Source organism: Hemitrygon akajei, chromosome 4 (genome assembly GCF_048418815.1).
Source record: "Hemitrygon akajei chromosome 4, sHemAka1.3, whole genome shotgun sequence".
In the NCBI taxonomy this organism is placed as follows: domain Eukaryota; kingdom Metazoa; phylum Chordata; class Chondrichthyes; order Myliobatiformes; family Dasyatidae; genus Hemitrygon; species Hemitrygon akajei.
Genome location: NC_133127.1, coordinates 145,332,956 through 145,352,707, shown reverse-complemented (window position 1 = coordinate 145,352,707; position 19,752 = coordinate 145,332,956). Strand labels below are relative to the sequence as shown.

General features: G+C 43.9%; 1 protein-coding gene across 1 annotated transcript in view; it reads right to left on the bottom strand.

The window, feature by feature from the left end:
• slc9a2 (solute carrier family 9 member 2) overlaps positions 1-19,752 on the bottom strand; it is a 97,380-nt gene that overhangs the window by 37,435 nt on the left and 40,193 nt on the right. Inside the window, exon 5 of the mRNA XM_073043518.1 lies at positions 19,149-19,351. Coding sequence (XP_072899619.1) covers positions 19,149-19,351 — 203 coding nt within the window. The remainder of the gene's footprint in view (positions 1-19,148; positions 19,352-19,752) is intronic.

Below are 19,752 nucleotides of genomic sequence, written 5' to 3'. Positions count from 1 at the left end.
TCATACTTAAGTATGGATTGTTGGAATAATGAAATTTTTAGCTGTATTCCACTTGAAAAAATTACTTATAATTTAAGGAATAAATATGACACATTTCTGAGTATTTGGCGCCCTTATTTACAAAAGATAGGATTATATATAGATATATATAGGTGCTCCAATGATAAAGATGTTGGTCCTCTGGGGAAAGACACAAATACATATATTAGTTATTTTGAATTCCATGGAGCACGTGGGGATCTTCCGATATCCAGGCAATCTTTCTTTCTTTCTTCTTTCTTTTTTTTTCCATTTTTTTTTTAGATAGGGATGTTATGGGGGGAGTGGTTAAGGGGAGGAGGGAGGCCTGATATTATTCTATTATTCCATTATATTCTATGTAACCAACTTGAAAATTGAATTTAAAAAAAAATTAAAGTTACCCGGTACTATCTCAAATGTTGAACATATAAATAGGACAAAGTTTTATACCAAAAGTTTTTATTGCATTAGTAAAATATTGTCCAAAATGGTTTTCAATGTTTCAGTCTTATGAATGTGACAGCAAATTCCTGTCCCAGTATTCTGGATGCCAGGCCATTGATCCAATAACACAAGCTGATATCCCACCAATGTTGCCATAGAATTTAATTCCACATAAAGTAAACTAAAGCAGGAATATCACAAGTAATTACAATACTGGGCTAAACCATACTATAACTATAAGACATAGGAACAGAATTAGGCCAGTCGGCCCATTGATTCTGCACTGCAATTTCACTGTTCGAGCGGTGCAATGACATGTTGTAATGCATGCGTCTGTACACTGCCCGGGGGGAGGGACTGTACCATCGATTGCGGTACATTATCGCTCAGGGTTGTGGACTATATTTTTTTTTGAGTGAATATGCTTCTTTGCTTGATATTTTGAATTATGTTACTCACTGTTTGTCAATATTTGCTTGCTATGTTGAATGATTTTCACTTTGGTCCCAGAGGAATGATGTCTTGTTCAGCGGTATCTATGTATGGTTTGAATGATAGTTAAATGATTTTATTTAATTTTATTTGATTTATGAATTCTTAGTTGCTATCAGTTGGTTTTTAAAAGCTTCCCAATTTTCTAATTGCAAAGCTTTTAAAGAACAACTAATTTTTGTTCTATTCTAGGTCCTCTTTTTTGCTTTTACATTGGCTGAGACTGCCCTAGTCAGTCGCAGTTGCGCCATCTTGTATTTAGATTACTTCTTCTTCTTTGAGATGTATCCATCCTGCACTTTCCAAATTGCATCCAGAAACTCCAGCTGCTGCTCTGCCATTATCCCCGCCGGTGTCCGCTTCCAATCAACTTTGGCCAGCTCCCCTTTCATATTTCCCTTTACTTTAGTTTCTTCCTCTTAAAATAGAGGGTGAATTATGTCACATTATGATCACTGCCTCCTAGGGATCCCTTTACCTTAAGCTTCCTAATCGAATCCAGTTCATTACACAACACCCAATCCAAGTGGGCTCAACCACGAGTTGTTCTAAAAAGCCATCTCGTAGGTATTCTACAAATTCTCTCTCTTGGGATCCAGCACCAACCTGATTTCCCAATCCACCTTCGTATTGAAATCCCTTTTGACTATCCTAACATTAGAGATCAGTTTCTATCTCACATTGTAAATTGTAGCCTGTATTCAGAGGCCTGAATGTAATTCCCATCAGGTCTTTCTTTTCTTGCAGTTTCTTAACTATTTCATCATGATTCTATATCTTCTGATCCTAGGTCACCTCTTTCTAAGGATTTGATTTCATTTTTCACCACACCTCCCTCTCTGCCTACCTGCCTGTCCTTTCAATACAATGTGTATCCTTGGACATTAAGCTCCCAATTATAATCTCTTCCAGGCACAACTCTGTGATGCCCACAATGTCATACCTGCCAATCTCTAACTGTGCTTCAAAATCATCTACCTTATTCTGCACACTGCCTACATTCAAATACAACACCTTCAGTCCTGCATTTGTCACTCTTTTTTTGTTTCTGTCCCTCTATTACAATGCAACTCATCCTATTGACTGCAATTTTACCCTATCATCTGCCTGTCCTTCCTAACAGTCTCACTGTCTCTGCTTGTATACCAACTGCCCATCTTCAATCCTTTCACACAGTCAAATTGGATTGGACACTCCTCAAAAATTCTAGCAAACTTGCCCACACAGATATTGGCCCCTCTCGGGTTCAGGTGTAACCCAGCCCCTTTGTACGAGACATATCTTCCCCAGAAGGGATCCCGATTAACCTGAAATCTGAAGCCTCATCTCCAGCACAAATTCATAGCCACACATTTATTTGCCAAAATCACTCTATTCTTACACTCACTGCCACATGGTACAGTCAATAATCCAGAGATTACTACCCTGGAGATCTGGCTTTTCAGATTTCTACCTAGCTCCCTAAATTATCTCTTCAACACCTCCCTTTTGCATCTTTACCCACTCTGGCTCTTATGTGAATCATGACCTACTGAAGAAGTGTCGCTCAGGCAGTTAAGAATGTTTAATAAAATCTGCTTTTACCGTCATCATCCACAGCTGATAAATTGATACCACAACAGAGATTTAATCAACAGAAGAGAAAGCTTCCTTACAATAAAACATCATACTGATAATCCCCAAACTTTTCAGAGTCCCATCATCAAATAATCCTGTTCAAAGTAACATAATTTCACATTTCTACATTCCAAATTGTAAAACAGGCATTAGGTAGGAAGAAGAAAACAAATACAACTCTGTTTAATTCAGTTGGATCAGCAAATAATTGTTCTGTTGTAGCGATGTACTACATACAGAGCTAGAGACAATGACACGCAGTCAGTAAGTTGTTTCGAGACTAGTTTATTCAAACTTCGCGGCGCTGGCTTTTAATCCCGAGTTCCCGCCCTCTCCGAGCGGAAATGACATCAGAGGTGTATTACCAAAGTCTCTCCCCGCACGCGGGCTATTTGTGAGCTGGTTCACCTGCACATAAAGTGGGTCACCACATAACCCCCCCCCCCCCCCAGAACCGGCGATACACGCCCCAATGTCCACAGTCTGGATCAGTCTCTGTTTGGCCATCTGCCTCTGCGCCGCGGTGCCTGAACCTCGACCGGCTGCGCCAAGTCCACATGGGCTGGTTTGAGTCGGTCCATCGTGAGAACCTCCTCTCTCCCCCCAATGTCCAGAACGAACGTGGACCCATTGTTCCTGATTACCTTGAATGGCCCCTCATATGGCCACTGTAGCAGTGCCCGGTGTCTGCCCCTTCGTACAAACACAAACTTACAGTTCTGCAGGTCTTTGGGTACATGGGCCGGGGTCCGTCCATGATGTGAAGTTGGTACGAGGGCCAGGTTGCTGAGCCTTTCACGTAGTCTGTCCAGGACTGCTGCGGGTTCTTCCTCTTGCCCCCTTGGGGCTGGTATGAACTCTCCCGGGACGGCCAGGGGAGCGCCGTACACCAACTCGGCCGACGAGGCGTGCAGATCCTCTTTGGGCGCTGTGCGAATTCCAAGCAGGACCCAGGGAAGCTCGTCCACCCAGTTAGGTCCTCTCAGGTGGACCATGAGAGCCGACTTCAAGTGACGGTGGAAGCGTTCCACCAGTCCGTTCGACTGTGGGTGGTAGGCAGTTGTGTGGTGCAGCTGCATTCCCAACAAGCTGGCCACAGCCGACCACAGGCTGCAGGTGAACTGGGCGCCTCTGTCGGAGGTAATGTGGGCCGGTACCCCGAAGCGTGCTACCCAGGTTGCAATCAGTGCTCGGGCGCAGGAATCGGCAGATGTGTCGGTGAGTGGGACCGCCTCTGGCCACCTCGTGAACCAGTCTACCATAGTTAGGAGGTACCGCGCTCCTCGGGACACTGGTAGGGGGTCCACGATATCCACGTGAATGTGGTCTAACCTCCGGTGGGTGGGTTCGAACTGCTGTGGTGGGGCTTTAGTGTGCCGCTGCACCTTGGCTGTTTGGCACTGTGTGCACGTTCTGGCCCATTCACTGACCTGCTTGCGAAGTCTGTGCCATGCGAACTTGCTGGAGACCAGCCGGACGGTTGTCCTGATAGATAGGTGCACCAAACCATGTATGGAGTTGAAAACTGGCCGCCGCCAGGCTGCCGGGACGATGGGGCGAGGTTGGCCAGTAGCCACATCGCACAGGAGGGTCCTCTCACCTGGGCCTACCAGGAAGTCTTGCAGCTGCAAACCTGAGAGTGCGGTCCTGTAGCTGGGCATCCTGTCATCTCCCTGCTGCGCCTCCGCCAGTGCTGCATAGTCCACCCCCAGGGACAGGGCCTGGACAGCTGGTCTGGAGAGTGTGTCCGCCACGACGTTGTCCTTTCCTGAGACATGCTGGATGTCCGTCGTGTACTCGGAGATTTAGGACAGATGTTGCTACTGGCAAGCTGACCAGGGATCGGACACCTTCGTGAACGCGAAGGTCAATGGTTTGTGGTCCGTGAACGCGGTGAATGACCTGCCTTCTAAGAAGTACCTGAAATGCCGGATTGCCAGATACAGTGCCAACAGCTCCCGGTCAAAAGCACTGTACTTGAGTTCGGGTGGTCGTAGGTGCTTGCTGAAGAATGGCAGGGGTTGCCAGCGCCCCTCGATGAGTTGCTCCAGCACCCCACCGACTGCCGTGTCAGATGCATCCACTATGAGCGCGGTTGGAACATCCGTTCTGGGGTGCAACAGCATCGCGTCATCTGCCAAGGCTTCCTTGGCTTTAACGAAAGCGGCTGCGGCCTCATCGTCCCAAGTAATGTCCTTGCCTTCACCCGACATCAGGGTGTACAAAGGGCGCTTGATACGGGCTGCTGAGGGGAGGAAATGGTGGTAGAAGTTCACCATACCAACGAACTCCTGCAGGCCTTTGATGGTGTTGGGCCGGGCAAAGTGGCGGATCACGTCTACCTTGGCGGGCAGAGGTGTTGCCCCGTCTTTGGTAATCCTGTGGCCCAGGAAGTCAATGGTATCGAGACCGAACTGGCATTTGGCCGGGTTGATCGTGAGGTCGAAATCACTCAGGCGGGAGTAGAGCTGGCGGAGGTGGGACAGATGCTCCTGACGACTACTGCTGGCTATGAGGATGTCGTCCAAATAGATGAACACAAAGTCCAGGTCGCGTCCCACCGTGTCCATTAGCTGCTGGAACGCCTGTGTGGCATTCTTCAGGCCGAACGGCATTCGGAGGAACTCGAACAGGCCGAGCGGGGTGAAGAGTGCTGTTTTGGGGATGTCTTCAGGGTGCACCGGGATTTGATGGTATCCCCGGACGAGGTCTACTTTGGAAAAGATTCTTGCCCCGTGCAGGTTTGCTGCAAAGTCCTGTATGTGCGGCACGGGGTAGTGGTCTGGAGTTGTAGCCTCGTTCAGTCTGCGGTAGTCGCCGCATGGTCTCCAGCCCCCTGTTGCTTTGGGCACCATGTGCAGGGGGGGGGCCCATGGGCTGTCGGACTGCCGTATGATCCCCAATTCCTCCATCCTCTTGAACTCCTCCTTCGCCAGGCAGAGCTTTTCTGGAGGTAGCCTTTGTGCGCGGGCGTGGAGGGGTGGTCCCTGGGTTGGGGTGTGGTGCTGTACTCCATGTCTGGGCATGGCTGCCGTGAACTGCGGTGACAGAATCGATGGAAAGTCCGCCAGGGTTCTGGCGAATTTGTTGTCCGACAGCATGATGGAGTCCAGGTGTGGGGCCGGCAACTTGACTTCACCCGGGGAGAACGTCTGGAAAGTCTCGGCATGTACCAGTCTTTTCCCTTGCAAGTCGACCAGCAGGCTGTGAGCTCGTAAGAAGTCCGCCCCCAGGAGTGGTTGGGCCACCGCGGCCAGTGTGAAGTCCCATGTGAACCGGCTGGCGCCGAACTGCAGCTGCACTGTGCGGGTGCCGTAGGTCCGTATCGTGCTGCCGTTTGCGGCCCTCAGGGTGGGTCCTGGCTTCCTGTTGCGGGTGTCGTACCCCATCGGGGGTAAGACGCTGATTTCTGCTCCGGTGTCGACCAAGAAGCAGCGTCCCGACCGTTTGTCCCAGATGTACAAGAGGCTGTCCTGGTGACCAGCCGCCATAGCCGTTAGCGGCAGCTGGCCCTTGCAGGGCAGGTGACAACGGCAGGCTTCTGTGCCCCACCGCTGGTGGTAGAAACACCACTGTTCACTGTCCTCCTCACTCCTGCCTCTGTGTTGTGTGCGCCCCCCTGCCGGGCCTGGTCTGGTCTGCTGTTGGGCGCGTGGCTTCGTAATCTGACCGACGGACACCACGCTCTCCCTCTTGGCTTTCTACAGCACGTCTGCCCGGGCTGCCACCTTCCGGGGGTCGCTGAAATCTGCGTCAGCCAGCAACAGATGTATGTCCTCGGGCAGTTGCTCTAGGAACGCTTGCTCAAACATGAGGCAGGGCTTGTGTCCGTCGGCCAGGGCCAGCATCTCGTTCCTTAATGCTGACAGCAGCCTGTCTCCCAAACCGTCCAGGTGCAGCAGGTGGGCACCTCGCTCATGCCGTGAGAGGCCAAAGGTCCCAATGAGCAGCACCTTGAATGCTTCATATTTGCCTTCTTCCGGGGGCGACTGTATGAAATCCGCAACCTGGGCCGCTGTCTCCTGGTCAAGGGAGCTCACCACATAATAGTAACTCGTGGAATCAGAAGATATCTGCTGAATCTGGAACTGGGCTTCTGCTTGGCTAAACCACACGTGTGGTCGCAGCGTCCAGAAAGCCGGCAATTTTAGCGAAACAGTGTGAACAGATGAAGAGTCGGTCATCTTTGGTCCAAATCCCGTTTGGACCATCAGGGTCACCAATGTAGCGATGTACTACATACAGAGCTAGAGACAACGACACGCAGTCGGTAAGTCATTTCGAGACTAGTTTATTCAAACTTCGCAGCGCTGGCTTTTAATCCCTAGCGCCCACCCTCTCCGGGCGGAAATGACATCAGAGGTGTATTACCATAGTCTCTCCCCGCTATTTGTGAGCTGGTTCGCCTGCGCAGAAAGTGGGTCACCACACCGCATCTTATCTCCATCTTGGTCCCAAAACATGTTAAAATGATCTATCATTTGCTTTGAATTTAGATCCCCAGATTACTGCTACTCTTTGTTAGGGATCATCCTGAGTAGTCCAGTACTAATTTTAAAAGCCATCTCATTCAATTCTCTCTCCTCATCTTTGTCCATATCCAATAAACCGTCTTACATGCAGTTTTCAGAAGTGAATGAAATTCTCCACACTGCGATTGAACAGAGCTGGTTTCCATGGCTACACAAGTCCAGGGAAGACAATCTCTGGCCCTGCCAAACTTGTGAGATGGAGGCATGAGCCCCTCCCCAAACCCCTTGTTTGTGTGGATGCTGCATAATTCGCTACCCTATTACAAATTAATGCCATGAAACAACAGACAGTACACTGCATACGATTAAAGGAATTATATTTATGAATTTTAACTAAAGGGTTAGTAAAGAATTACGAAGAAACAGTCAAATGTGTGCAAGTTGGAGCTCATCTTGAACTTCTCTGTCACTCGCACGCTGGGCCCTCAGTCAACGTGAAAGCACACACCAACTTCTGAAAGTCTCTCACAATCCATCTCGAACAAACGGGTCTCCCATCAGATCATATGCTATGACTGATTCTCCCCAGCGTCTCCTCTCTTCATCTCCTCTCGAACAAAAGCCCAGGACCAACCTTTTTGTCCCTAACCAAGAAAAACCTCCCGCTAATTGGATGGTACACATTGCACATCATCCCTTATCTTCAACAATAACTCAAACAGGCTGAAAGCAGAATGCACAGCTCTTACAGGGCTGCTGAATGAAATACCTACAGCAGAACAGTAAAGATATGAACCAGGGCATTACACTTGTACAGAGATCAGTTCGATCTCCTGTGTAGAGCATTTCATTCACTTTTGAAAATTGCATGTAAGATGTTTTATTGGATATGGACAGAGATGGGGAGAGAGGATTGAATGAGATGCATTTCCTAACCTTATCATTTACATTTCTCATGCTCAGTGTTGATCACCTCAGTGAAATCCATTACAAATTTTGCTAAATCATTTATTTTGCTATATCAATTGCACTTGAGAAGGTTGTGATGAGCTAGTGAACTGTTGTGGACCTTGCATTGAAAGTGACTTTCCCACCCACAGTGTCATTAGGGAAAGGAATTCTGAGCTTTTAGCCCCAGCAGAGACAAAGGGGCACCAAGTGATTTTAACAGGAGCCTGCAGGTGGACCTGTTCTCTTGCAATATTTTTATATAGTTGAGGTTCCTGATGTGTGAGATCCCTTGACACAAACAAGAGAAATTCTGCAGATGCTGGAAATCCAAACAACACACACAAAATGCTGGGGGAACTCAGCAGGCCAGGCAGCATCTATGGAAAAAAGTACAGTCGACATGTTGGGCCAAAACCCTTCGACAAGAACTCTTGAAGAAGTTCTCATAAGTTGCTGCAGTGCAGCTTGAAGATGGTACACACATCTGGCAATCTGTTGATGGGTGAAGTAAACACAGAGAATGGTGGATGGAGTACTATTGAATATTGATGGCCATTGAAATTATTGTTGGAGCTCCATTCATACAGTAGGTAAAGACTATTCCTATGTACACCTAACTTGACTCAAAGATGGTGCCCAAGAAGAGTGTGGTAACCTGCCTCAATGATTATTGCCCAGTGGCACTTACATCCACAGTGATGAAGTTTTTTGAGAGGCTGCTGTTGAAACTCCTGTCTGAGTGGTGACTTACATCTTCTCCAATTTACCTACCAATGCAACAAGTCTATAGCTGTTGCCATCTCACTGGCTCATCACTGGAACATCTGGGCAGCAAAGATGAATACATCAATTACAGCTCAGCATTTAATGTCATCATCCCCTCTAAGACCTGGGTGTCAATACACCCTTATATAATTGAATCCTGGATTTCCTTACTTGCAGGCCCCAGTCAGTTTGGATTGGGAAAACATCTCCCTCACAATCTCTACCAGTACAGGTGCACCACAGGGATGTGTGCTTAGCCTCCTGAACTTTGACTTAAGGACCCTATGACTTCGTGGCTAAGTGCAACTTTAATACCATATTCAAGTTTGCTGATGGCCTCACTGTTGTGGGCCGTATCAAAGGTGATGATGAATCAGCATACAGCAGGGAGATTGAAAATTTGGCTGAGTGGTGTCATAACAACAACCTCTCACTCAATGTCAGCAAAACCAAGTAACTGATTTTAGACTTCAGGAGAGGGAAAACCAGAGGCCCATGAGCCATTCCTCATCAGAGGATCAGAGGTGGAGAGAGAACTTTAAATTACTGGGTGTTACTATTTCAGAGGACCTGTCCTGGACTCATCATGTAAATGCAATTGCAAAGAAAGCATGGCAGTGCCTTTGCTTCCTTAGGAGTCTGTGGATATTCAGCATGACATCAAAAACTTTGACAAATTTATATCGATGTGGAGCAGAGAATATTGACTGGCTGCATCATGGACTGGTATGGAAACACCAATGTCTTTGAACAGAAAACACTAGAAAAGGTAGTGGATTTGGCCCAGTACCTCACAGGTAAAGCCTACTGAACCATTGAGCACATCTACACAAACTGCTGTCATCATCAGAGATCTTCACCACCCAAGCCAGGCTCTTTTCTCACTGCTACCATCAGGAATAAGGTACATGAGCCTCTGGACTAACACCACCAGATTCAACAACAGTTACTACACCTCAACCATTCAGGCTCTTGAACAAAAGATGATGACTACATACACTCTATCTGGTGGCCTCACAACCAATGATCTCACTTAAGGACCCTTTATCTTGATATTTCATGCTCTTGTTATGTATTGATATTTATTTATATCCGCATTTGTACAGTCTTTTGTCTTCTATGCTCTTGCTCTTTCATTGATCTTCTTTACAGTTACTGTTCTATAGATTTGCTGAGTATGCCTGCAGGAAAAAAGATTCTCAGGGTTGTATGAGATGCCATTTGTGTACACTATAATAAATTTTACTTTGAGCTTTGGTTTTTTAAACATTTGAGAGTATCTGTCCTGGTTCCAGCACGCAAGTGTCATTACATACAAATGCATGGCAGCACCTCTACTTTTTTTTTTAAGAAGTTTGAGAAGATTCAGCATGTCATCTAAAACTATGACAATCTTCTATAGATGTGTTGCGAAGGGTATATTAACTGGTTGCATTATGGCTTAGTATGGAAACACCAATGCTCTTGAATGGAAAAACCTTCAACAAGTCATGGACACAGTGTAGTCCATAATGAGTAAAGTACTCCCCACATTGTCACATCTTCAAGGAGTGATATCATAAGAAAGCAGCATCCACCATCAACAATGCCCACCATCCAAGCCATGCTTAAGTTCTCACTGTTGCCATCAAAGAGGTGGTACAGGAGCCTCAGAACCCACAGTTATTACCCCTGAACCATTAGGCTCTTGAACCAGAGGGGATAACTTCACTCATTCCAACACTGAGCTGATACCACAAGCCAAGGACACAGTCAAGGATTGATGTTCTCAATATCTTTTGCTTGCTTGCTTATTTATTTATCTATCTATCTATTTAAATTTGTTTTTTTTTTTCCCTTCCATGTTTGCACAGTTCGTTGTCTTTTGCACATAGGTTGTTCGTCTGCCTTGTGTGTGATCTTTTATTGATTCTGTTGTGTTTCTTTGTATTTGCTATGGAAGACTGTGAGCAAATGAATCTCAGGTTTGTATATGGTGACATATATGGACTTCACTTTGAACTTTGCACTTGTGCCAACCATCTGGCTGGCGTGTTCAAAGACATCTTCAACCTCTCACTGGCACAATTGCAGTTTCCCACCTTCTTCAAAAGGTTATCAATCACACTGCTGCTCAAGCAGATAATAGTGAGCTTCCTCAATATCTAGTACCTGGTAGCACTCATATCTACTGTGATGGAGTGCTGGGAGAGCTTGGTTAACTCTTGCCTGAACAGTGACTTGGGCCAACTGTAATTTGCCTACACCAAAACAGATCTCACAAGCTCTCCACTCGGCTTTGGAGCACTACAGCAACACCAATACATATGTTAGGCTGTTGTTTATTGATTACAGCTCAGCATCCAACACTATCATCCCCTCAGGACTAATGAAGAAGCTTCAAAACATGGGCCTCTGCAACTGGATTCTTTACTTGCTCATTGGGAGACCACTGTCAGTGTGGATCAGTTATAACATCTCCTCACTGACAATCAACACAGGTGTACCTCAAGGATGTGTGCTTAGTCCACTGCTCAGTTATTTCCCTACACATGGCTATGCAGAGCTCTAACACCATCTCTAAATTCACCAGTGACACTATCATTGTGGGCAGAATCTCAGCGGTGACAAAGAGGCGTAAAGGAGCCGCTGAATGGTGTCACAACAACAACCTTGCACACAGCGTCAACAAGACACAGGAAAGGATTGTGCACTTCACAGAGTGGAAGTCAGGAGAACACACATCAGTCCTTGTTGAGGAGTCAATGGTGAAAAGGGTCAGCAGTTTCAAGTCCTGGGGCCAGTCATAAAGGTGGCATGCCAGTAGCTATACTTCATTAGGATTTTTAGATTTGGTTTGTCTCCAAAGTCTCCAGAAAGTTTCTACAGAGGAAAGTGGAGAGCATTCTGACTTGTTCCATCTCTGCCTGGTATGGAGCTTCCAATACACAATATGCAGAGCTCCTCCAGCTCCATCTCAGACACAACGCTCCCCACCATAGAGGACAGCTTCACAAGCCAGTGCCATCGAGGAGGAGATGCAGGAACCTAAAGGCCCACTCTCAAAATTTTAGGACCAGCTTCTTTCGCTCTACCTTCAGTTAACTGAACAGTTCATGAACCCATGAATACTACTGCATTATTCCTCTTTTGCACTTTTTATTGTAACTTGCAGTAATTTTATGACTTCCACTGTACTGCTGCTATAAAACAACAAATTTCATGTCATGTCAGAGACAATAAATCTGATTCAGATACTACTATAGCCAAAATATTGTCTTCAAACCCATAAACCTTTATTATTTAACTGTCATCTGTATATTTTATTATTTAATATTTAACCTGTCATAATTTTGCTGATTATCTAGGTAAATACAGTACCGGTAATTATAATCCTCCAAAAAGGGAGAAAAGTCAGTAATTATAGAACTTACTTTTGCACCCACCTCAAAACTGACAGCTTGACGATATAATTTTGACTTGCAGCAATTACTAGTTACATAAGTTACTAAAATGGCTCACACCACTCCTTCAACAGTACAAGTAGACAAACTTCAACAATTTACACAAGTCAAGATAAATTAGTGCCATTTGTGTCAGACTAAATAAACTAAGCAGAGGAGTAGCCAAGTAAAGAGTAACATCTGGAGCGAGGAACATACTCTGTTACAACTGAGCATGTAGTCTGCGTAATGAATTATCAAACAGTCCCCAGAGTCTTAATAGAGAGCCTCAGCCTAATTGGCGTGCAGCTATACAATGCATATTTGGCTTAGATCGACAATCATACATAGAACTTGCTGGGACATGGTATTCAGTCTTATAGTTTACTATTTTAGGAGGGATTGCAAATACAGAGTACATGAAGGATTTATCAAAATAGAGTCACGCATACAGGAAGCTATTAGAAAAGGCAGTAATAAATCCTTTAGACAGAGAATAACAAGATGAGATTTGTTGATATTCAAAGTCAATGTTTTCAAGATTCAGCATTGTTTAATGTCATTTCTCGTACACAAGTGTAAGAAGAATGACTTACTCCAGATATGATGCAGCACCAAAGAACGGCAAAAGAGGACAATAAGGTCACAATAATAATGATAAAGAAAACACACAAAATATATGATAGCTTATCTACGTAGATTGATTGTATGTCTATAAAATGACACTAGGCTCTACATAAGGTGACTGACAGGAAATAATAAAGTAGTGGTGAAGTTAGTGGGTTGATCAACCTTACTGCTTGAGGAGAGTAACTGTTGTTAAGTCTGGTGGTCCTAGTGTGGATGCTATGTAGCTTTCTCCCTGACAGGAGTGGGACAAACAGTCCATGAGCAGGGTGGGTGGGATCCTTCATGACATTACCAGCCCCTTTCCGGCACCTTTCTGCAGTATAAGTCCTTGATGACAGGTAGGCCGATGTGAGTGATGCATTGGGCATTTTTGACTACCCATTGCCGAGTTTTCCTGTCCATCGCTGTACAGATTCAGTGTAGTGAAGCAGCTGGTTAGGATGCTCTCTACTGCTTACCCGTAGAATGACATGAGAATGGCTGTGCAAAATCCAACTCTCTTTAGCCTCCTCAGAAAGTAGGCACAGTGGTGAGCTTTCTTGACTGCGTTGGATGCGATGTGGGACCATGAGAGGTTGTGCACGATGTGCACTTCCAGTAGTTTGAAACTGTTTGCGGTTTCCGCAGTCATACCGCCGATATAAAAGTGGGTGTGAGTGGTGCGAATTCTCCTGAAGTTGATAACCATCTCCTTCGTCTTGTTGACATTAAGGAAGGGGATATTGACCTGGTGCCAGGACTTGAACTCCACCTCCTCTCTGTAGGCTCTCTCCTCATTGTTGGTGATGAGCCCCACCACTGTTGTGTCACTGACGAAATTGAAGATGCGATTGCTCAGGTGTTTAGCTATGCAGTCATGTGTGAGCAGAGTGTACAGCAATGGGCTCAGCACACAGCCGGGGGGGGGGGGGGCACCCATATTGAGAATGATGAGAAAGGAGCGGCTGTGCATCCTAACTGGCTGAGGTCTGTTCATTTGGAAGTCCAACACCCAGTTGTACAGTGGTGTATTTAGACCGATGAGTACAAATACGTTCAAAGTTCAAAGCAAATTTTTTATCAAAGTAAATATATGTCACATACACAACCCTGAAATTCATTTTCTTGTGGGAATACTCAATAAATCCATAAATCAATGAAAGACTGCACCAACTTGAGTGTTCAACTAGTGTGTAAAAGACAACAAACCTTTTGCAGAAAGAAATAATAATAATAAATAAATATCAAGAACATGAGATGAAGAGTCCTTGAAAGTGAGTCCATAGGTTGTGGGAACAGTTCAGTGATGGGGCAAGTGAAGCTGAATGAAGTTATCCCCTTTGGTTCAAGAGCCTGATGGTTGACAGGTAATAACTCTTCCTGACCTGGTGGTGTAAATCCTGAAGCTCCCATACGTTCTTCCTGATTGTATCAGAGAGAAGAGAGCATGACCTGGGTGGGTGGTGGTTCCTGATTATGGATGTAACTTTCCTGTGACAAGGCTTCATGTAGATGTGTTCAATACTTGGGAGGGCTTTACACGTGATGGACTGGGCCATATCCACTACCTTTTGTTGGATTTTCCAACCAAGGGCTTTGGTAAATCCATACCAAGTTGTGATGCAACCAATCAATATACTCACCTGCACGCATCTATAGAGGTTTGTCAAAGTTTTAGCTGTCATGTTGAATCTTCGCAAACTCCTAAGGAAGAAGAGGCATTGCCACACTTATTTTGGTAATTGCACTTACAAAGTAGCTGGTCCTCTGAAATAATAACATGGAGGAATTGAAAGTTGCTGACTGTCTCCACCTCTGATCCCCCATCAGGATTGGTTCACGGATCTCTGGTTCCCTTCTCCTGAAGTCAATAATCAGCTCCTTGGCCTTGCTGACACTGAGTAAGAGGCTGTTATTGTGGCACCACTCAGCCAGACTTACAATCTCCCTTCTATGTGCAGGTTCATCAGCAGCTTTGATTTGGCCTACACCAGCGGTGTCGTCAGAAAATTTGAATATAGCATTGGAGCTGTGCTTAGCCACATAGTCAGAACTATGAAGCAAGTAGAACAGGGACTAACCACACAATCTTGTGGTGCACCTGTGCTGATGGAGATCATGGAAAAGATGTGCTTGTCAATCTGAACTGACTGGGGTCTACAAGTAAGGAAATTGAGAATCCAATTGCACAAGGATGTATTAAGGCCAAGGTCTTGAAGCTTTTGGATTAGTTTTGAGAGAATTGCAAGCTGCAGTTGATAATGAGCATCCTGTTGTCTGCATCTTTGTTTTCCAGATGTTCCAGCATTGAGCAAAGAGCCAATGAAGTGGCATCTGCAGTGGATCTGTTGTGCTGGTAGGCAAACTGGAGCAGATGCAACACACACAAAATGCTGGAGGAACCCAGCGGGCCAGGCAGCATCTATGGAAAAAAGTACAGTTGACGTTTTGGGCCATGGAAGAAAAAAGAAAGTGGGGTGGGGGGGAGGATCACCAGAGGGTGGTGATGGGGGGGGGTGCAAGGAGATAACATAAAGAGAGGAACAAGGGGATGGGAAATGGTGAGGGGGGGGAGGCATTACTGGAAGTTTGAGAAATCAATGTTCATGCCTTCAGGTTAGAGGCCACCCAAACAGAATACAAGGTGTTGTTCCTCCAACCTATGTGTGGCCTCATCCCAACAGTGGAGGGGGCCATGGATGAACAATAACATTTTATTTCTCAAACTCCCAGTAATGCCCCTTCACCATTTCCCATCCCCTTGTTCCTATCTCATGTTATCTCCTTGCCTGCCCATCACCTCCCCCTGGTGATCCTTTCTTCTTTCTTCCATGGCCTTCTGTCTCTTTCACCAATCAACTTCCTAGCTCTTTGCTTCACCCCTCCCCCTCCAATTTTCACCTATTGACCTGGCATTTCTCTCTCCCCTCCCCCATCTTTCAAATCTGCTCCTCAGCTTTTTTTCTCCAGTCCTGCCGAAGGGTTTCAGCCCGAAACTTCGACTGTTCATCAGGGCCAGGTGCATGACAGGTGATATGTCATCTGTTGTAGAACGGTTCTGTCGGTTAGCTTATTGGTGAGTGTCCAATGTGGTAAGAATGGAGTTTTTGCTATGTGCCATCATCAGCCGTTCATAGTGTTTCATGACAATTGGCATCAGTGCCACCTGGTGGTAGTTGTTTAGTTCTGAAGTAGTAGAGTTCTTTAGTATAGAAATGATGGTGGCTGGTTTGAAGCATATAGGGACAGCAGACTGGATGAGTGAAATTTTGAAGATGTTTGTTGGAATATGGACAGGTTGATGACATTTCTGACCCCATTAAAATAACTACATGTTATAAACAAATATCACTGCCTGGAAAAGATGCTGGAAACAGATTCAACAATAATATTTCAAAGATTCAGTAGGGAGAACAGATATAAAGGTATAGAAGAACAAACTTCTAGGATTAATTTAATAACTTTTTCAGAGAACAAATATAAATCTGTAGGGCTGTTTGCTTTTCTGTCCAGTATGGAGTTGTCAGTAAACCTTTACTTCTCTCTGAATGCCCCAAAGTGCTCACATTTAATCATCATTGTAAAACCCTAGTCACATTCATTGGTAAACATATAGCACTTAGCTGTGTCACTGAGCAAAACAAGATCCCTCAAACAGCAAAATGTGATAAATTAGCCAGTTACTGATAATGCTGCTTTGCGATACACAAAACACACCAGCATAGGAACTTCCTGTTTTCTTAATACAATTCCCAAAATCCACCTGAACTTTTTAACAGATATTTCATAACAGGGTTAGACTAGATTAGGTGTTGAAATTTCTTACTGGGGTTTAAACCTATAACAGAATTAGTAAATAGTTATGCTATTTATTTTGTTTTTATTTACTTAGTGACACAGCTAAGTTATTGCTATATTGACATATATTAAACTATATTGACAGTGCAGCACAACTTCTCACTTGTCATGCAGACATCAAACTTGCAAATGCTAATATTGTCTGTTTAAGAGCCAAAAGGTTCCTGATGATATGTTTTCTAAAATCAGCATATCTTTTCAATGAATGATCACCAGGAGAGAGCTATTTAATATAAACATGAATCCCTCTTACTAAAGAAAAACACACAGTGATGATTAACCGCAGCCTACAACAGAATGTGTTTTCAATTTTGCTTGATGTGGATAGCAAGTGCAGAACAGAAAGGATGGAAGGCAGATTGCACCACTCAAACTGTGAGGTAAATTCAATTCATTTCAACTTTTCAGTGTTGCTCCCTCATCAGATCTGAAATTTGGAGAGGTCTCAAAAAGCAAAACCAATTCAGACATCAACGCTTTTCATGATCACCAAATGGTCTTCTCTTTATATGTTGCCTCAGCAAATACTCCGATCCTCCACATACTAAAGACAAAATGGCTAAAATAAAATGGGCAAATTACAGTTTCTGACATGCATAACTTGGATCTGGCTGGATGGATCAACAAATTTAGCTTTGTTAGCAAAAGGTTAAGTGCTTGAGGGTAACACCCAAAATAACCGTGCATTGTTGACCTTTGGGTAATAAAATATACCTCGTGAAGGAACTTTAAAGTCAATGCTCAGGACATTAGAGACATTTATCATTTATGTTCATTTCAATTCTGGTTTATTGTATTGTAACAAAAACAAAATCAAGCAGAAGTAAAACACAAGAGATTGTGCAGACGCTGGAAATTCTGAACACATACATAATGCTGGAGAAACTCAGCAGGTCAGATAGCAACTATTGAAAGGAATAGAGACTCAACATTTGGGGCTGAGACCCTTTATCAACACTGCCTGACCTCCTGAGTTCCTCTAGCACTTTGTATGGGTTACTGTGGATTTCCAGCATCTGCAGAATCTGTTGTGTTGATAGCCTGCTAGTAAGTCATGCAGGACTGCAAAAGCAGAAATTTGCACTAAGTAAATAATAGGAAAATGAAGGCAATTCCATGAACTTTACAACTGTATCAACAGTGAAATAGCAAGTATTTGCCATTATTTCACCATGAAGTTGTCGTCAATTCTGCATTTAAAAATTCCTTGCTCCTACAAGCTGTTCTCAGTAATGCAAACCTCATCACCATAACTGATTGGCTGACATTAATGTGTAAAAAAAATTGCACTTTGTAACACAAAGCAAGTAAAACTTTAAATTGCATACTGAACCATAACTACTACCTAAGCCCTCATCTGGCCCTTAGAAAATTAGTTTGCATTTTCCTCCTACAAATCTTTCTCAAAGTTCTGCCACGTCAAATTCTACATATTGTTACAATCTTCACTTTGCACATAAAAAATAAAAATTTTCCTTTAATTTGTGCCTTGCTCTCCGAGAATTCTTCAGTGTTTCATTGCTGTACCTGCTTCATGACATTGCTGTTGTAAAAAATCAAGAATATACTAAATCTGACACCTGATAATAATCAATAACACTAATGTGGAAATCCTTGTCAAAGCCACTGCGTCATCTTTGTTGGCAGTTTTCAAGGTTAGCAATAACTACCACTGTTTTACAGCTAGCCAAAAAAAAGGTCTTGTCTACAGACCCAGCCACAAGTAGATTTAGCCTAAAACGTTGACTATTATTTCCCTCTGTAGATGCTGCCTGACCTGCAGACCTTTTGAGTGCATTGATCAGGATTTCCAGCATCTGCAGAAAATCAAATCTAATCTTTGCTCTTTAGCCACTAGTGTCTTTCTCCTCCTTGTAACTTTCTGAATCCAAATCAGACAGCTCAAATGTTGACATCATATAGGACTGCTAACTCCTGCCAATGTGGACCTACAACTTTTCAGGTTCTATTATTTTCTCCTTTAAAAATATAAAGTATTCCATTTTCCAAAATTACAAGACTGGAACTAAATAAAAAAATAGACAATATTACAGCAATTCAGCACACCCAAGTGAATTCTGGAAGAAAAGTCATTAAACTGAAACGTTAACTTCAGGAGATACAATGTGACAGTGAGTATTTAGAGTATTTTCTGTTCTGGTAACTTTCCAAAACTTCTGAAGTAAAATCAAGACGCAACTTTCATGAGAAACTGCCCAGACTAGTGGAAACCTGAACGTTTAAGCTGGAACTTGAAGAATTTGAAATATTTGCCCTACTTTCTTCATGTATATAAACTACAGACTACTTGGTAGGCTTAATTAATTTGTTTCTCTGGATGTAATACAAACAAAACCAGTGCTGTAATGGTATAGGAACTGTTGTAATGCAAGGACATTAAAGGAAAAGTTGTTATTTTGGCAGTATTGATAATATTTTAAGACCTTATGCAAAAGATTTCAAACAACAAAAACAATACTGGGATTACATCTCTAACCTGAATAAAGACGGTGAAGAATATAATCACAATAGTTGCTGTGATGAACAAATACTTCCGAGGAAAGACATGAGATGGGAGTAGAAATACGAGTGAAAAGCAAATTGCCCCACGCAGCCCTCCATAGGCGATGATAAATTGATCCTTGCGGGTAACCAATAGTTTACGAAATCTGTTAATAATCCAAGTCAGAAGAATAACACCTAAGGAGATATAAACCTGAGTTAAAAACTAGATGCAAAATATATAGAAGGGATCACATCAACTATTATAGCAGTAGCTTTCTTTCTTAAAAATGGACATATTAAATTTCTGGCAAATCAGTGCATCAGACTGCCATTGTGATATACCCACTTCCCCAAAGGTTTGTTAATTAAATTATTTATCCTTGAATAAGAGATGATATTGAATGGATTTATTACAGATTGGCAAAACTTTAGAGCCTCGCATTAGATATTTTTGGGGATAATGTACCAGCAACTCTTCAAATGCAGATCTACATACTCACTATGCCCAGCATCCAACCATATGATAATGCAAGCTGGGAAATACGAGTAGTGATAGCATCCAAATGTGGCCTATGTCAACACTGGCAGCTTTCTTC